A 19,708-nucleotide genomic window follows, 5' to 3' on the forward strand; every position below is an offset into this window, starting at 1 on the left:
CTGTTCGTTAACTCATTTGACTTTTTTGTCGAAAGTCTACCTGGACACTTTTGTGTGTTACAATTTGGTATTTATAGCGAGGTCCCAGTCTCCTGCACTCTCGTCCTCCGTGTGCTGGACAGGGATTGTTGCAGTTTCTATAGAAATACTGTACTCCACGGCCACATGAACGACTGCACCCCCCTTTTCCCCTGAAAAATATAAGAGCCCCCTCCAAGATCCTCCAACCCCCCCTACCCGCGATAGATAATGCTGGTCCCACATAAATATAACCCAATGAAGGAAAGCATTTGCGACAGATCTCGGCACAGTCAGCTTCAACGTCTTTACTGGTGTTGCAGAACGGTTTGACCTCCATGCAGTAGCGGTCACCTTTTGCATTTTGACAAGAACGATCGCCCGCTACGATTGAATTAAATAAGCACAGTCACGATCACGTCGTTTTTAGATGGGCGATTCCGTGAAATTTAGATGGCTGCAATGAACTTTCTCGTTTATTTACCTGAGTGTTTTCAAAATGACAAATTGTATTTTCACAAGTTTTGGAACTCACATATCATCGAAAAAAAAAAAAAAACTCAAAACACAAAGGTTTGAATGATTACGGTTAGTTTCACAATATTGTTCAGGTACTTTGATCATGACTTACAAGAAGATGAGTTATTGAAAGAGTTATAATAACACTAGGCTCTAGAGCCTTAATTTTTCGAATTGGCATTCACATCCTAGCTGTTTATAGCGGCAGAAATGCTTTGAGCTTATTTGCAACCAAAGCAGACCAGTCAGATTTGAGAAAATGCGGGGATATTGGGGGAAAGAGTATGCTCTTCTACGCTCCTACAAAAAGAGTTCACACACAGTACAACTGAAAAGCCTTATGAGTCGATATGCAAAAGAGTAAAGCACTGTTTGTAAAATGACAAATATAATAACAAAAAACTAGAATAGCTAAATTTGATTTTCATATGTAGAGACTTTCACATGACAAGAACGATCGGCCACCACGACAAAATGAAATAAGCACTGTCACGATTACGTCCTTTGTAGATGGGCATTTCCGTGAAATGTTGAAGGCTACTAATGAGTTTTCTCGTTGATTTACTTCTTTTCAAAATGACGAATTGCGTTTTCTCAAGGTTAGGAACTAACATATCATCGGGAAAAAAAAAAGACTAAACACAAATGTTTGGGCCTCGATCGACCCTGGATGGGATGCTTGTATGTCGCAAGGTTACCCCTAGCATTTCATGGAGCTTCCCTGGCAAGTCTCAGTACCCATTTTTGCTCCTGGGTGGAGAGAGGCACTGTGAGAATAATGTGTTTTGCCCAAGAACACAACACAATGACTTGGCCAGGTGTCAAACATGGACTTGTTGACCCATAGTCCAGTGTACTAACCATAAGCTCACTGCATCTCTCATTTTAAGAAGTTAGGTCTTGCTGAATTCTGCAAGAATGCATAGTATAATAACATACTTCTACTTTAACTTTATTTGAGTGACAATATCAAGCTTCTCTGCTCTAACTGAGTACATTGTAACTACCTAGACATAAATAAGTGCCAGGAAGCAAATTGTTAAATATATGAACTGAGGGGGAGGCAAACTAATTTGCTATTCACAAAGCACAGTGGGTAATTAAAATCAGAACTAGAGAAACAATTTCACTTGTGTGTCAAAGAATTTTGATTTGACAACAACACCCTTATCATTCTTACACCTCTTGTGAAAAGGCTTATGTCTACTATTTGCAAAGTTAATTTTTAACTGTTACAAGGAAAATTTGCGAGTTTTTCTTCTTTCAGCAAAAATATATCTAAAATCTAGAGTTTTCACCATGTTTGGCGGGTGTGTTTTTTTATTCAGGACTACATTATTTTCCTTAGACGTCGAATTCCCTCCTCCTCCCACTTAGGCAAAAATTATGTTCAAATACCCCTCCTTGCTTTTTTGTGAAACAAAAATCAGCGACGGTGACTTCGTAGCTTCTGATTGATCGGCACATTCACTTTCATTTTCTTTCTTTTTTTGTTTTTTTTTTTCAGAGATTGGAACTGCGATGTGGCAAGCCTCCAGCTTATTAAGATGCGAAAATTCAAATCTTCAACTCTTGAGAAAAAACAGCAACGATATGACAATGACACAGATGAAAAGCTTAAAGATGGAAGCATTAGAACTTAAAATGAAATGTAGGGTTTTTGTATTCTCTGGTTAATCATTTTCAAACGGGTTTGACCCTAAAAAGATCCTCAAGTCGTTTTCTGCTGTCAACTGTGGGGTGAAATTGCAGCTTCTGCGCAATCTCAGGTTGGCAAATGGGCTCCTTGTGAGCCTCACTGATTAGAGTGTGGTCGATTATACTCAAAGGTTACATGGTACTCTGGGTAACATTGATTATCATAAAAAACTACAAATATGCTGGGATTTTCTGTTTGATCTACAACAGAATCGTAAAGCACTTCTGGACTCGAAGGGTCCTTTGGTGGGGGCACCTTCATGTCTTGCTTTCCTGCACAGTACTTTCCCACCAGGACACGGGCAAGATACATGTGGCGACCATCACCAGCATTCGTAGTGTAATGAACAGAGTAATTGGCGTCCCTAGCAAAGTATACACCCTGTCCGTACTTTTTTCCTAAAAAAAAGTAGAAGATTACAAAGCAGATTGTTATGGTAAAGATCTTCTCGAACGGTATATTCGCAATAATTGCTGCAGTTGTAATGACTATTGGAGGCAGCGCGGCCGAGTAGTCAAGGCGCTGGACTTGCAATATGGTGGTCCCTGCCAGGTTAGACCCCTTAACCCTGCCGCTCACTGGATTTATTTTCATTTACACCGAATTCAACTCCTTTGCTGCGCTCTGTTTATAGCCAACTGGTCCGCCTCCTATCAATTGGGATTCTTAAACACTACGTTTGTTTCCAATTTCTTTTTATTGACCCTGAAAAGTCCCATGAGGAGTGGTTCGTTAAGTATACATTACAAATCTACATTTACAACTCAGAACGAGTCTTTCTTTCCTGTTTATTTTTTTTCTCATCGAAGGCGACTAGTTGGCTTTTGCTTGCTATATAAAATGAAGACCGGGCAAACGTACGAGTAAAAATTCTATTCGATTACTCGTAGCACATGTAAACCAAAGAGAGCGCCTTCACGTCCGCTCATGAGCTTTCAATTTGAATACTCACCGTGGACTCCACAGAAGCTTCGGTTGAATCCCTGTGCGTTTATATGGCTGACGTTCTTCGCATCCGTCCCATGGAACAGAAGTCGTTCGCTGTTTCCTCCACAGTCCAGCTCAATTTTTTGTTTCCTCACCATGTAAGCTTGCCACAGATGAGGATTCTGCACTTGTTCAATCTTCTGAATTCTTAATCCTCTTGCAGTAGCGTTAATCTTGCGCTCGACATCTTTGTAATCAGAAGAGTCTGGTAACAGCACTACTGTGTGCACAGTCATGTCAGGTCGGGGCATTGGTTTCCAGTGTCTTGGTAGGGGAAATCCTAGGAACAAGAAAAACTGACTTGATTTTGCACGAAAAGTAAAAATAAGCGAGAGTGCTTTCCTTTATTTATACTTCAGAATCACGACTTCGACGAAAAACTGGTCCCTATTTAAAGACTTAAAAACTACTTTTGGTGCCATAAAATTTTTTGGATTTTCTGTCACATAGAGAAGGGAAATACTAATTCGTGTCGTCACCTCATCGAAAGGAATCTTCTTAGCAGGCTAGTCTTACTGCACAATTACTCCTAAGTTCTGAGTTGAAACAAGAGAAAAAAGAAAACAGTGACTAGCTAACCTTTTATCTTTCTCGTCAGAGTTATTTGATCTCCTGACTGTTGTCCGCGTCCAATATTTTTCGTCAAATCTATGAGGAACTGCTCTCCTGCCAAGATTACCCGTGTTTTTGATTTTCCTTCATTGTGCGCCATCTCAATTATGGCGTTTTCCCTCTGATTGAAAACCATTTTAATGCCCTTTCTTTCGTAGCCCCATTCCACACTTTTAGATAACAGGTGATCCTGTTTTTTCTTCTTTATCTTGTCGAACTCTTTCATGATCTCCACAACCATCTTGTTCACCTCCGTAGATTCACCTTGAACCAGAATACGATTAGCAATATCTTCCACTTTAAATTTCAAGTCACGGGCATCAGCTTTTTTTCTCAGGGTCTCAATCTTTCTAAGGGAGAGCTGACTGACCACGTCGCTCTCCACCTTTTCTGTTGTCAAAGCATTAGAGAAACATTTCGTCATGTATTTGATAGCTTCTGTGACGTTTTGCTCTTTGCCTGCGACACAGATATCTACACAGTTATGCACGTTAACTCTAAAGCGACTATCTAAACGGATGCGTTGGGTTGCGATTTCCTCTGTGATATGCTGAAATGCCTGCATCATTTGGACTTGAAAGATAATAATCCTTACTGTGTGGACAGATTTAAAACTTTTGCAGCAGTTGTTCAGTGCTTGGTATATCACGTTAGCGGAGTCTACAGCAGACATTTGGAATCCTCCAGTTCCAACAGCGGGGATGGAAACGGAGCCAAGACCATGTGTTTCTGCAAGCTGAAGACACCTTTCCAAGCACTGTTGGAGATGGTCTTTATTTGCTGAGTCGGATATAAGGTGTATTATGTGGTTTGATGGTAGCTTTCCACCAGTGGTCATCACCGCTAATCCACACGGTTGCTGTTGGAACTTATTCAACTCATCTTGTATCTGCTGGCCGCCCAGCACCTTTATCGTCTTGCTCACCATTCCGGCTTTGTCCATATTCAAGTCCCTGCGGACGATATTCACAATGGCGTCCGTTTTCTCCTGGCACAAGTCACCGTGAACCACTTCAATAAGCACGGGAGTCTTTTTTAAAGCCTTATGTACGTTTTGGTGAACTCTTAATTTGTCCATCTCTTGTTTGAAAGCAGCAGTTAAGGCTTGATCTTGCTGGTAAACAACAAATCGAATATCCTGCGTAGATGATGTGGGGTGAGCTTCGCAGAAGGTAATTGCTTCTTCCAACATTAGTCTAGAGGCTACATTACTGGGGAAGTTTAGTTTGCCGGTACCTATTACAGGAAATGCAATGGACGTCGCTCCTAGCTCTTCACTTTTCTCCAGACACTTTCGAACAAGTCCCTGTAATGTCTACAAGGAGATGAAACACACATTAGTTTGAAAGCTGCATAGATCTTTTTACTTCTATGAAGTGCAACTTATCCATTAAAGAGTCTAATCTCACGGTGTCCAACTTCATTGAAACTAAAGGTTGCCTCGTGCAACAGCTCAATAGAGCCTTATTGGACCAATCCAATTACTATTAGGGAACCCCGAGCCGTAACATTTTAACAGTCACTTTCAACCCTCAAACGTCAAAAGAAACAGATTGGATACCTACCTTTTCGCCTCGGCTTCCATTCCAAGTGCAGCACTGGATGTGGATTACGTGACTGACGGAGGCAAAACCACCAGATACCTTGACGTCACCAATCTTTGGAGATGCTACTTTTGGACCACCAGCCTTAATGATTGCGCGAGCACATGCTCCTTGGGAACTGACCAATAAATCAGCCTGAAATTCAAGTAAATGGTATTTTACGTTTTTGAAGGTCGTCAGGACTTTCCGGAAGGCCAAGAAATATATTTGAAGTGTTTTGCAGGAGCGATATCGCCATTTTCAAAAAGAGCTTGTGACCTAACTATCCGTAAATGAAGAAATAGCAGAACATGCTATTTAGGTGATGTCTTAATTCCGTTTTCTAATATGAATAAACTAGTTTAAACAACTCACACCTTCTCTGCCTCAATGTTTCCTATTTTCCATGATATTTTATGTCCATGTTTTGTTTGCAGAGGGGAATCGTTAGCTACAGAGGCGCGTACTTCACCTTCATTTTCATCATCACCATTAAAATCGTCGCCTTCTTCGTCCTCTGCGCCATTGCAGCTACCTTCTTCGTCTTCATACTTGGTATTAGCTGCTAATGCGTCATGATCTACAGTACTTGATTCGTCTTCGTCAGTTTGCATAAAACTTTTCTGGATGCTTATGGTGCAGGCTTGTTTCTTTTTTACAGACATCACTAGGTAGTTTTCTTTTCCGCCTTCAAAATATCTACGGAGGCCTGGCTGTTTCACGTTCCAAGTCTTCAAGACAATCTTCTTTAGAAGCTCATCAATTTTCTCTCTTGCCATTTTCAAGCCTGTTTTTCTTCCGGAAATTTCAAGAGAGTCCTCGGCATTTCCAGTATTAATTTTCACGTGAAATTCTTTCAGCTGATCCTCAATGCAGCGTAAATCTTCATGACGAATGTCGACCAGATACTCCTTTATAATTTTTGCAGGACACCAAAACTGATCTTTCATGATTTCTCCTTTCTTTTCGGCCAAGCAACTGTCAAGCTGATACTTAGATGCTGTTTTCGTGATATCTTCCGTCACTTCTGGATCCACAGCCACGAGGAGCGTGTTTGGCCTAGTATTCCTGGCAACATCCACAATTGATTTTAATCCGCACGAATTTTTTGGTCTTTCACCTTCTTTACCGTCTTGCATCTCATAGTAAACTTCAAGGGACAGCGGTTTTCCATGTGAAATCACTGGTTTTTCTCTGTGTAAGGCTAAGACTCTTTGCACATCTGTCAAGATGAAGGGAAGTGGTAAGAAGTGAGTGGTCTTTTGTGCTTAAAATAATTCTTAGTAGGGTACCACATGAGTAAATCCATATGGCAGTAAGTGAATGAGTGAATCGATTAACTAATCAGTTAATGGGTCAATTAGTTATTCAATCAGTCAAGTCGTCTATCATTCAGTCAACCAATCCTTCAATCGATTCATCGAAGCTGGTCTCCATATTTTAAAGTTCTTTTAAGCATTAGTTCATTTTGGTTATATTCAGAGAGATAGGACTGTACCCAAGTTAGTGAGTGAAGCAAATTTCGTGAAGCATTGTCAGTCGAGTGTTATCAGTTCGATTCGTGTATACCGATTGATCAGTTTTGCCGTCATGTTATAGGCTGTAACACTCACGTTAGGTGAAATTGTTTTATTCTCTTTTGTTTTGCGGCGAAAAATGTCGTGAAAAAAGTCGTTTGTATGGTGCTAGTGGAATTTGACATCCTTTGAAGGGATTCTGTTTTGCGTTACTGAACCAGCTCTCCAGAGTCAGTCGTGCAAAGTAGTTAGTGCTGTGGTATAGGTTAGCGAGTTACTATTACTGTGTAATGCAATGTTTGCTGCGATTTGTCTGGTTTTGTGTTAGCTTATTAGTTGCAAATGACTTGACGTGACTCTGACTTCTAAGCCATTCGAAGCTGGGGAGACATTTCATTTTCCATCTCGCTGCTGACATACACTCAATTCTATCATGGTTTATTTCTTTTTTTTTTCTTTTTTTTTTTTCTAATCCATTTTCACTGCAGTACCGCAGTAGGGTAGGACTAGAACGGAACATATGCGATCCATGCGAGTAGTCCACCCATTAAATCCTACCCATCCCACCCCAAGGGAGGACATCCCTCACACAGTAATCTCGTGCGTGGGAAATTAACGTCTCCTACCCCTAACCCTGTAGGAGACGGGACCTCCATTTATTCGTCCCTATCCGAGAAGACTAGAATATCTAACCATTTCTTGATGTTATAGGAAGGTAGCATATTCTTCTCAATTATTTTAAGACCTTGAGTGTTGGTCCGGCTGGGGCTTGGACCCTTGACCTCCCGCACAACAGTCCAGCGCTCTATCCATTGAGCTAACCGGGAGGCGGTTATAAATTTCTTATGATTTTAAAACTGTGAATCGGTTTTTTAAACATAGAGCCCTCAGAATCAATAGTCAATAAAATATTAATGAAAAGAGTGGTATAGGGGCCAGCTAATGCAATTCCGTGAAAAGAGACAAAGTCCAGAGTAGATTGTAAACTACAATTCCCCTCTTCGTTCAGCTCATTTTTTCATCAAACTGCGGATATTTCTCATCCGTAATCGCTACCTCTTCAAAATGAAATGAGAATATTTTAGTATCAAGTGCAATTCCTTGTTCAAGCACCTTACCGTTTTTAATCCTACAAATGTCATTCTCAGCAGCGCTAAGTTTGTTTGCCACCGTAACGTTGTCCGTTGCTGGCCGTGGTAAGGTTTCCCATCTGTCTGGTAATGCTGACTTATCTTTGGGTGGCAGTGATGGAAGGGATTGCGTCGATGTCGATTGTCGTGTGGGTAACGGCGGTAGGGATTGTGTTGATGTTGATAATGATTCTCCTCTGGGTGGTTGTGGGAATTGTTTTGATGTTGACTGTTCCGTGGATGTTGGCGATGGGGACTGTGTTAGCGTTGACTTTCCCGTGGTTGGTGGTAGAGATTGGGTTGATGTCGATTTTCCTTTGTGCGGTTGTAGTCTTGGGACCTCTGTTGATGATTTCTCCGTGGGTAATGGTATGGAGGCTTGTGCTGATTTTGACAGTCCTATGGGTAGTGGTGGGGATTCATTTAATGTCGATGTCAACTTTTGTTTAGTTGGAAGTGGTGGTGGGATTTCACTCGGTGTTAATGTTGATTGTCCCGTGGGTAGCGGTATTGAGGCTTGTGTTGAGGCTTGTGTTGATTTTGACAAACCCCTGGTTAGTGGTAGCGGGGATTTATTTGATGTCGATGTCGACTTTTGTCTGGGTGGAAGTGGTGGTGGGATTTCTGTTAATGTTGATTGTCCCGTGGGTGGTGGTATGGAAGCTTGTGGTGATTTTGACAAACCCGAGGGTAGTGGTAGTGGAGATTTTTGTAATGTTGATGTCGACTTTCCTTTAGGTGGAAGAGGTGGAGGGATTTGTGATAATTTTAATTGTTCCGTGGGAGGTGGTGATAATGGTTCTGTTAGTGTTGGTGTCGACTTTCCTTTCTGTGGCACTGGGGATTGTGCTGATGTCGTTTCTCGTGTGGATTGCGGCATTGCAGATAAACATGATGTTGATAAGGATTCTCCCCAGGGTGGTGCTGGAGATCTTGTTGATGTTGTTAATGCTCCTCCTCTGAGTGGGGGTGGTGTTGGTGGTTTTTCTTTGGACGCTGTCTCTCCCATTGATGGTGGTGGCCGGAGTTTGGGTTGATGTCGATTTTACTTTGGGTGGTGGTGTTGGGGATCGTCTTGATATATATTTCCCTTTGGATGGTAGAAGTGGTGGGCTTGTGTAGTTTTTTATTGTTGCAGGGGAAGTTGTGGTGGGGCTTCTGTTGATGTTGATTGTCCTATAGGCAGCGGTTGTGGGGTTTTCAGGGTTGATGTCTACCTACCCCTCTGTGGTAATGGTGGTGGGGCACGTGTTGATGTTGATTGCCCCTCAAGTGGTGGTGATGGGGATTTTGATACCTACTGTCCTGTAGAGAGTGCAGGTGGGGATTATCTTAATGTTGATGTCGACTTTCCCTGAGGTGGTAGTGGGGGTGGGACTTATGTTGTTGATTGACCTATGGGTAGTGGTGGTGGGATCGCACTGACTATAATTGTCCTGTGGACCGTGGACCAGGGATTCTATTGATATTGGTTGTCCTGTGGGTGGCGGAGGTGGAGGGTGTGGTGACTTCGCTTCGTTACCGTTTTCAGTTTTCGTTGTGTTATGTGTCCTGCGGGTTTTGATAGGGGTGATGTTGACGGTGGAAATGGTACTGGAGACTCAAAAGGTGTTTTCAGTATCAGGCGTTATCTCCGTCTAGATCATCTTGAAAATGCAAGTGTTGATTGGGATGGGAGTGATCGTATCAACTCCTCTTAGTCATCTCCTGTGAAACAAAGCTGATACAATCAATTGCATTTCGTAAATTTACAAACAAACAAATTTATAAGATGACGCCCGAGTCTCAACTCCTTTCGGCTTCATCACATTGAAAATTTGCCCAACTCTACCAAGGACCAACAATATGAAATGCTTTACCACCTTCATTTACCACTTTTCTCAGTTTATCTTCGTTCAAAAAAAGCTCCTTGATTTTATCAATTATTAATCAAAACACAAAACCTCTAAGCCCTAGAGTTTCCATAAGTCCCCTCGCCAGTTAATTCATATTTTAAAATTATTTTTTGTAAAGTGATAAGAGAAATTAAAGTGATATTAATCGCACAGGATAATCAATCTCACACGAGTATTATTTTCATTGTGGTGAAATTTGCTCCAAACAATTTGTGCTTGCTGTTGCCTTTCTGAGCCCGTACATACTTTTGTTACTCAGATCATCAGATAGAATCTTGTTAAATAATTCCTTTATTACATCGCTTTAATTTCTATCACCAACTGCAGCCCTTAGTGCGAACCATCAAAATTACAAACAAGAATACTAGAAAACGAGTACTTGAACTAGAATGATAGAATGTATCCAATCCAGCGATCACTCTGTTAAGGATCTTACGAAATCAATCAAAATTAACAAGGAATAAAGCATCTACTTGGCAAACGCTTGTCGTAGCACAGGCGACCCAAATTCCAGCTGTGAGATGATCATCTTGCGCAAGAACAGTCATGACGGAATTATAAGAGTTTGTATGGGAATATTTACGACCGCTCAAATGAACAAAAAATACGTCAGATTCTCAATAAAAATACCTCGCCTTACTTCCGCAACGTATCGTGACCGCTAACTTTGATGAAAAGAACCCATTTCAGCGAGTTGTCCATTTAGAGGTTTTCAACGTACATAAGAAATCAAAGGAAACTGTGAATAAGTCGTAGATACATTGCGCTTGAATGAGTTTTGAAGATAATGAAATTCCAATGGGTGACTCCTGGATACAGCTGAAACTTCTTGGTATTACTTTGAGCAGCTGGGGTGATGTTGGGTGAATGGTCAGAGTTCACATTTTAGCTATCGGTCAGTACAAAACACAGACTGCAAACCGGGTACGAAATGCAGACTAGGTACAAAATGCAGACTGCAGATTGGGTACAGAATGCAGACTGGAAAGTTTGAAAACTGTTATTTCGTCTGATACATGATAACATACGTCATATTATAACTTACCGAGTGTCACGCAATCGCCTTTTAGCAATCACTGTCACGATCATTTGCACTATTTCGGAATATTCCATGCCTGTTCGCATATTTTGTTTTTAACGAAGTGGCCACTGAATTCTGTATTTAAAAGAGCGGCCACAATCGTTCCCAAATAGAATTTCAAGCCATCGTATATTTAAAAAAAAAAACAGCTTTTGTATGTGTTTCGAACTCTTCACCTTTTAAACCGATATGAGTATATTTACAGTTTGTTGACAAAAATGTAGACTTCGACCAAAACTGTTCCTTCGACTTCATATATTTTTAACGTTCAAGGATATACACACACTGATTTTCACAAATTAATGTCTGCGTAGTCACCAAACAGACGAGACTGAAACCATCAGAAAAATAAACAATTGACCAGTCAACAACACTTCGCTTTCCAATATAAAATTTGTCGGTTACTCATTTTAGCGATATATAACGATATAAATACTGACGGCTCGCAGTGAGAAGAATGAGGGCTTGAAATTGTATTTAATAACGATCGTGACCTGGTCGCTTTGTTACTAACAATACATACCCAGGAACGGCGAGGAATATTCCACAATAATGCAAATGATAGCGAAAGATGATCGCGGAAAAGCGATTGTATTAAGCGTCTTCACTCATAGTTACACCTTTAGGGTTTCAAAGAGCTTTATTTCGGTTACACGTGTGTATAAAAAAATTCTAACTTGGAACTGAAATAACTACGCGAGCCGTGGATCAAGTGTGTAATTTATGCACAATTTCCCTATCAAGCTACATGCAAACGAGGCTACTCGAAGATTAACATCACATCTCCCCCTTGATCGAAAAACTATCAACTACTTGAAAATTACATGATGCTAACTGGAACTTCACAGGAATATAACAAAGGAAACAAAAGAAAAGTAAAAGAAAACAAAATAAAGAAAACTCTTTTATTAAAACGTTGGGTTTCGGAACTACGACGATAGGTGAACACCACTCAGTAGGGGCTTCTACTTTTTCGATCACTCCCATGGTTTCCATCCGATCCAGCTCATCCTTGACTTTTGGCAATAGTGGTATTGGAACGCGTGTGTGGGCGGTTTGGTTAAACGGTTCGTGACAGGGTGTCATTTTAATTTCGTATTCCCCCTCAATGCAGCCAAGGCCACTGAAAACGTTTGGAAAGCGCGCCCTGATATCGTCCGCTAATTGCGTGACAGTTCCAACTTTGGCAACGGTTTCCAGCGCCAAACAGGCCGATCTTTCAAGCAGCGGGGTCTCCAGATGTTCAACAACGTAAACATCTTCGTCACACGACTTTCCGTTTAGTCGCAGTTTCGCTTGGAGTATACCCAGGCAGTGAAGTTTGCTTGTACAAGGCCCGTATAGCTCTTTGTGCGCTCTCTTGAGATTGGTTTTGTCGAAGAAACGACTGTAAATCGAATCAGATACAATGAAATATATGAAGTTCATATATTTTGAACTGCGCTATTAGATACGTATGATGCACGATCCTCGCAGTAGATAGCGCTATTTAAGCAATAGCGAAAATCAGACCTGAAAAAAAAAAAAAATCAGGCCTGTACGGGACTCGAACCACTGACCTCTGCGATACTAGTGCAGCGCTCTACCAATTGAGCTAACAAGCCAAATGGGAGCAGGCAATTAAGTTGATTCGTAATAAACCCGTGAAAGTGATAAATCAGATACAATGGCTTATACTATTTTGCGAAACGAAACGAAACGAAACCAAATTGTACTATTTTGCGAAACGAAACGAAACGAAACGAAATTTTGCGAAATAGCGTTTTTTTGCCTTTATTTAACAATTGGTTCATGCTTTAGCGTGCACTATCGAGTTATGGAGCACGCGGGAGGTTTGGAGAGCACGAAAGAAGCGTAAGAGTTGCCCGAGGCGATAGCCGAGGGAAACTCTAGCTTCTTGAGTGCTCTCCAAACTTCCCACGTGCTCCATAACTCGATAGTGCACAGCTGAAAGCATGAACCAATTGTTTTAGAACATAGCCGGTAGAATTGTGCATCAAATCCGACGGGAAAAATGGACAACGATATCAGTTGAAGCGAATCGTGACGGCGCTGATGCCGAGTCTCCTTTTCCTTTGTTTTTCTCTTTTTCTGCCTCATTTAAGAACTCTAGCCCAAGGGAAAAGGTCGAAACATTGTCTTCGTTTTGGGACTAGTAGGCCGAGTTTCTGTTTGTATCCGTTATTGTCGCGAAATATATTATTTTCCCCGCGCTAACAATCGGCCGCTCGCGCGAAAAAAATTTCTGGCGAAGCGATTTGCTGACGCTGTCAGCGTGCACTATCGGGATTTTGAGCACGCTCACAAATATTGAATTTGAATGCGCGGTTCTGCTAGCTATGTTCTAATTAGCAAATATGTCCTCTTCGTCCGAAACAAAGTGTTTCCACCAATAAAGTGATCAATATTTTTAAGAGCCTGCTCACCTCTCATTTTATTGACCATAGTAGAATTCGTTTCGCAAAGTAGTAATTTTGACAGAATTACTATTTTGCGAAATGGCGTTTTTTCACCTTTATTCAGCAAATATGTCCTCTTCGTCTGAAACAAAATGTTTCCACCAATAAAAAGGTCAATGTCTCTAAGAGCCTGGTCACCTCTCATTTTATTGACCATAACAGAACTCGTTTCGCAAAGTAGTAATTTTGACAGAATAACTATTTTGCGAAATGGCGTTTTTTCGCCTTTATTTAGCAAATATGTCCTCTTCGTCCGAAACAAAATGTTTCCACTAATAAAATGATCAATATTTCTAAGAGTCTGGTCACCTCTCATTTTATTGACCATAACAGAACTCGTTTCGCAAAGTAGTAATTTTGACAGAATGACTATTTTGCGAAATGCCGTTTTTTCGCTTTTATTTAGAAAATATGTCCTCTTCGTCCGAAACAAAATGTTTCCACCAATAAAATGATCAATATTTCTAAGAGTCTGGTCACCTCTCATTTTATTGACCATAACAGAACTCGTTTCGCAAAGTAGTAGTTTTGACAGAATTACTATTTTGCGAAATGGCGTTTTTTCGCTTTTATTTTGCAAATATGTCCTCCTCGTCCGAAACAAAATGTTTCCACTAATAAAATGACCAATATTTCTAAGAGCCTAGTCACCTCTCATTTTATTGACCATAACAGAACTCGTTTCGCAAAGTAGTAATTTTGACAGAATTACTATTTTGCGAAATGGCGTTTTTTCACCTTTATTCAGCAAATATGTCCTCTTCGTCCAAAACAAAATGTTTCCACCAATAAAATGATCAATATTTCTAAGAGCCTGGTCACCTCTCATTTTATTGACCATAACAGAACTCGTTTCGCAAAGTAGTAATTTTGACAGAATTACTATTTTGCGAAATGCCGTTTTTTCGCTTTTATTTTGCAAATATGTCGTCCTCGTCCGAAACAAAATGTTTCCACTAATAAAATGATCAATATTTCTAAGAGCCTGGTCACCTCTCATTTTATTGACCAAAATAGAACTCGTTTCGCAAAGTAGTAATTTTGACAGAATTACTATTTTGCGAAATGGCGTTTTTTTGCCTTTATTCAGCAAATATGTCCTCTTCGTCCGAAACCAAACATGTCCACTAATAAAATGATCAATCTTTCTAAGAGCCTGGTCACCTCTCAATTTATTGACCATAATAGAAACTTGTTTCGCAAAGTAGTAATCTTGACAGAATTACTATTTTGCGATATGGCGTTTTTTTCACCTTTATTTAGCAAATATGTCCTCTTTGCCCGAAACAAAAGGAAAGACAACTACTTGTTTTTGTTCTCGATTGCTCTTTATTGGCTCGGAGTTTACTCTTTATTGTTGTAATAATTCTGTTTTCTATTCTGCTCTGTATTCCTTGTATTTTGTTCTGTTCTATTTATGGTTGCCGCAACTCGATTTTATAGCTGACCAACAAGCCACATGCGTGACTGGCATTTTCAGCCGAACTCAATTAACGCTCGATGTTTAGTCAAACTGCTAGGAAAATACGTTATAAGCTGACGAGAGGTGACCAGGCTATTAGAAATATTGATCATTTTATTAGTGGAAACATTTTGTTTCGGACGAAGAGGGCATATTTTCTAAATAAAGGCGAAAAAAGGCAATCTTGCAAAATTTCGTTTCGCTTCGTTTCGCAAAATAGTATAGAAAACAAAATTATGACAACAATAAACAGTAGACTCCGAGCCGATAAAGAGCAATCGAGAACAAAAACAAGTAGTTGTCCTTCATTTTGTTTCGGGGAAAGAGGACATATTTGCTAAATAAAGGTGAAAAAAACGCCATTTCGCAAAATAGAAATTCTGTCAAAATTACTACTTTGCGAAACGAGTTCTATTATGGTCAATAAAATGAGTGGTGACCAGGCTCTTAGAAATATTGATCATTTTATCAGTGGACACATTTTGTTTCGGACGAGGAGGACATATTTGCTAAATAAAAGCGAAAAAACGGCATTTCGCAAAATAGTAATTCTGTCAAAATTACTACTTTGCGAAACGAGTTCTATTTTAGTTAATAAAATGAGAGGTGACCAGGCTCTTAGAAATATTGGTCATTTTATTAGTGGAAACATTTTGTTTCGGACGAGGAGGGCATATTTGCTAAATAAAAGCGAAAAAACGCCATTTCGCAAAATAGTAATTCTGTCAAAATCACTACTTTGCGAAACGAGTTCTGTTATGGTCAATAAAATGAGAGGTGAGCAGGCTCTTAGAAATATTGATCATTTTATCGGTGGAAACATTTTGTTTCGGACGAAGAGGACATATTTGCTGAGTAAAGGTGAAAAAACGCCATTTCGCAAAATAGTAATTCTGTCAAAATTACTACTTTGCGAAACGAGTTCTGTTATGGTCAATAAAATGAGAGGTGACCAGGCTCTTAGAAACATTGATCATTTTATTGGTGGAAACATTTTGTTTGGGACGAAGAGGACATATTTGCTGAATAAAGATGAAAAAACGCCATTTCGTAAAATAGTAATTCTGTCAAAAATTACTACTTTGCGAAACGAATTCTACTATGGTCAATAAAATGAGAGGTGAGCAGGCTCTTAGAAATATTGATCATTTTATTAGTGAAAACATTTTGTTTCGGACGAGGAGGACATATTTGCTAAATAAAGGCGAAAAAACGCCATTTCGCAAAATTTCGTTTCGTCTCATTTCGTTTCGCAATGAAATCTATGAAGTTGATATATTTTAAACTGCGGTATTAGATACGTATGATGCACGATCCTCGCAGTAGATAGCGCTATTTAAGCAATAGCGAAAATCAGACCTGAAAAAAAAGAAGATAAATCAAAATATAAAATAAATCAAAATCAAAATATACGAACTTCATATATTTCATTGTATCTGATTTATCACTTTCACGGGTTTATGCACGCTAAAATTAAAAGCTGATGTGGACCTACAATAATGAAATGTTGAGCAAATTTCTCTTTTATTTTGCCGTATTTCTTCTCGTCTCCTGACGCGAAAGTGAAACTTCTGACAATATCGTCTGCTTCATCGCCCATGCAATAAATTATAGTGTTAATCTGTAGGACTTCGTCCTTCTCGTTGAGTTCGGTCGATATGCGATATCGCTTGAAGCACCGTATCCATTTTGGCCATTCTCCGGGATTCTTGAAATCGAAGGGAGCTGGCGTCGCGATAGTGTGTGTCGCCATTTCTTGAGGTTGATCAATGTCGTTTTCACCCCAATGATCCCACTCCTGACACCATGTATAATTTCTAGCTTCGAACTGAAATAACCACTCGAGCCGTGTTGTAGATCAAGTGTGTAATTTATTCACAATTCTCCTATCAAGTTACATGAAAACGAGGCTAGTCGAAGATTAACATCACAACATGTGCTAACTGCGACGAGTATTTTAATTAAAATCGAAATTCCTTCGAAGAAAGGTCGACTTAAATTTCAACGCCGCAGCATTACTTCGAAAATGTGATAGAGGCGTTCCCGTATAATTTCGGAATGTTGCTATCAATATTGATCTGCCGTCGACATATCGATTTGACATATCGATTTGATTTTCTAATAGTCGTTTGACGCTTCGCGTACCCACGACTAAAAAGGGCTTTTCTTGTGTACGTTGAAAACCTCGAAAAGGACAACTCACTAAAATGGGTTCTTTTCATCAAAGTAAGCGGTCAGATAACAAGCGATACGCTGTGGAAGTAAGGCGAGGTACTTTTATTGAGAATTTGACGTATTTTATTCCTTAGAGCGGTCGTAAATGTTCCCATACAAACTCTTATAATTCCGCCATGGCTGTTATTGCGCAAGATGATCATCTCACAACAGGAGCTTGGGCCAGCTGTGGTCGTAGAAGCTTATGATTTCCTGCTCGGGGCACTAGAATGTTAACCACAAATCGTGGACCTATAGTGAAAATCCATCGGCCAGACTTCCGCAACATCTCCTGTTGTAATCTGTTACCAAAAAATGAAGCCTCATTTCCATAATCTCTGCGAACAATTTCGTCTTTCTTGTTTTTTGGAGTCAGCTGGTGACAAGTTAAATCGGAGAAGTCGCATTGCATAGGATATACCTTCTTATATGCCTTTCCTTAGCTTTTTCTCTTGGATTATAGTCTTAGTGTCTGGCACAACGATACTATGTTTAAATGTATTTTTGTGAACATGAAAGAGGTCAAGTTGTCACAGCAAGGTGAAAATAGTCGATTTCGCAAAATAGTAACTTTTCTTAAATTACTAATTACGAAAGGAATGAAAGTCCTTATTATCAATTAATGATCACTCCAAAATCCTTGTGAAAGTTATCTTTACCTCATTAGAAGATATATCGACATTATTCTTTTAGTTCCGTTGAATCTCGCCTGCTTTCGTTTCGCAAAATGATATAAGCCTTTACTCGCTCGATGACTCACGAATATCAGTTTTATACAGCCTTTTTTACGGTCTGATCGATGATTAAAGGAACGAAATATTTACCTTCTTATCCTGATCTGCGAAACGCCTCAAAAGTTTGCAAGAAAAGAACAGCAATCTTCGATGTGTAGCTTCCGTTTATTTCCGCTTGTTTCCCGCAACGACAGTCGGGAAGGATCGAGGTTGTTTGTGATACTCAGCTGAAACGTTTCGAGTGAATTCTTTCAATTTTTCCTTTTCAAAACTGCAACACAATCAGTTGTTCCTTAAGCGTTCAGTATTGAAATGCAGAACTGCGATTTTGGAGCGGAGGCAAATGTAGAAATCGTCATACCTCGATCGATGGGACTGATATGAAATGATGGACACTTCATGACATAATGAAATATATGAAGTTCATATATTTTAAACTGCGGTATTAGATACGTATGATGCACGATCCTCGCAGTAGATAGCGCTATTTAAGCAATAGCGAAAATCAGACCTGAAAAAAATCAGGCCTGTACGGGACTCGAACCACTGACCTCTGCGATACTAGTGCAGCGCTCTACCAATTGAGCTAACAAGCCAACTGGGAGTAGGCCGTTAAGTTGATTCGTAATAAATCCGTGAAAGTGATAAATCAGATACAATGAAATATATGAAGTTCATATATTTTGAACTGCGGTATTAGATACGTATGATGGACGATCCTCGCAGTAGATAGCGCTATTTAAGCAATAGCGAAAATCAGACCTGAAAAAAATCAGGCCTGTACGGGATTCGAACCACTCACCTATCTACTAAATAACTGACTATCTACTTACTTCATGACATGTTACACCATGAGTAACCCAGGCTCACTGTTTGTGTCACGTACACATGCAATTTGAATATATCAACAAAGTTGAAATGGTAAATTGGCCACCGTTACTATTAGAAAAGCTGACGTTTCGAGCGTTAGCCCTTCGTCGGAACGAGTAGGGGAATTGTGGGTTGTGTGTGCTTTTAAAGGCAGAAAAAGGAGCTACGTGATTGGTGGGAACATTGCAACGAGAAAAACACGAATAAATTAGTGGAATGAAAAGCGTTCGTTGATACCTGTGGGATTTAGACCGGCAGTCTAAATCCCGCAATTATTTCGTTACCCCCACCAACGCAGCCCCAAACAGTTTCTTTAGAAACTATCAGCCTTTATTCACGTACACATGGTTGAGAGAACATATGGGGCGAAGTTTAGGTCTGGAAATTTGCTTGAAAATGGAAATAAAAATCAATGAAACTTACCATGTGGCGATTTGTTGTTGTCCTTAATATGTACACAAAGTTTCGGGAAAAATACTCTTCTTCACCTTTCCTTCATAGTAGAGAGAGAAGGTAGGAGGCTGACGGCAGCGTCGGGGACCGATCGACCCTCAATCCAGCACATTCTTTTCGCGAAAATCCAATCCAGTCGACAAATAAACACGCCAGGCTCATAGAACAAGAATAACTCTAAGCCGTGAATCCACTAAATCAGCTCCAGCTTGAAACGTGAAGCCAGCAGGCTACGTAAAACTTGTTGGTTAACCCACTAGAATGGCGGCCTGAAAAATGTGGGTGACGCGACAGAGCTGAATAACGTATACGCATGCGCTAAGTTTTGCCGCGGAAACACGGATTTCGAGTCGTTGGCATGGTTGACTTTCTATTCTGTTACTTCGAGGCGTCGTTTTCCTTGCCGCTTTTCTTTAGCAGAACAAACTCCAAAAACTTAGTACATCCCCTAAACATTTTCAAAGATTAATTTTCT

At 40.1% G+C, this 19,708-nt stretch overlaps 1 protein-coding gene across 1 annotated transcript; it reads right to left on the reverse strand.

Moving 5' to 3' along the window:
- Positions 1-1,468: 1,468 nt before the first annotated feature.
- On the reverse strand, positions 1,469-18,162 carry LOC111335120 (protein mono-ADP-ribosyltransferase PARP14). Its single transcript, XM_088747914.1, has 7 exons — positions 18,001-18,162; positions 8,054-9,772; positions 5,796-6,640; positions 5,401-5,574; positions 3,803-5,150; positions 3,189-3,503; positions 1,469-2,634 (listed from the first exon to the last, which is right to left on the reverse strand). Exons 2-7 carry the CDS (start codon positions 9,072-9,074, stop codon positions 2,333-2,335), a joined length of 4,005 nt encoding a protein of 1,334 aa, XP_088604040.1. The 5' UTR covers positions 9,075-9,772; positions 18,001-18,162; the 3' UTR covers positions 1,469-2,332.
- Positions 18,163-19,708: the final 1,546 nt, after the last annotated feature.

The sequence above is a fragment of the Stylophora pistillata genome, chromosome 2 (assembly GCF_964205215.1).
Source record: "Stylophora pistillata chromosome 2, jaStyPist1.2, whole genome shotgun sequence".
Lineage (NCBI taxonomy): Eukaryota > Metazoa > Cnidaria > Anthozoa > Scleractinia > Pocilloporidae > Stylophora > Stylophora pistillata.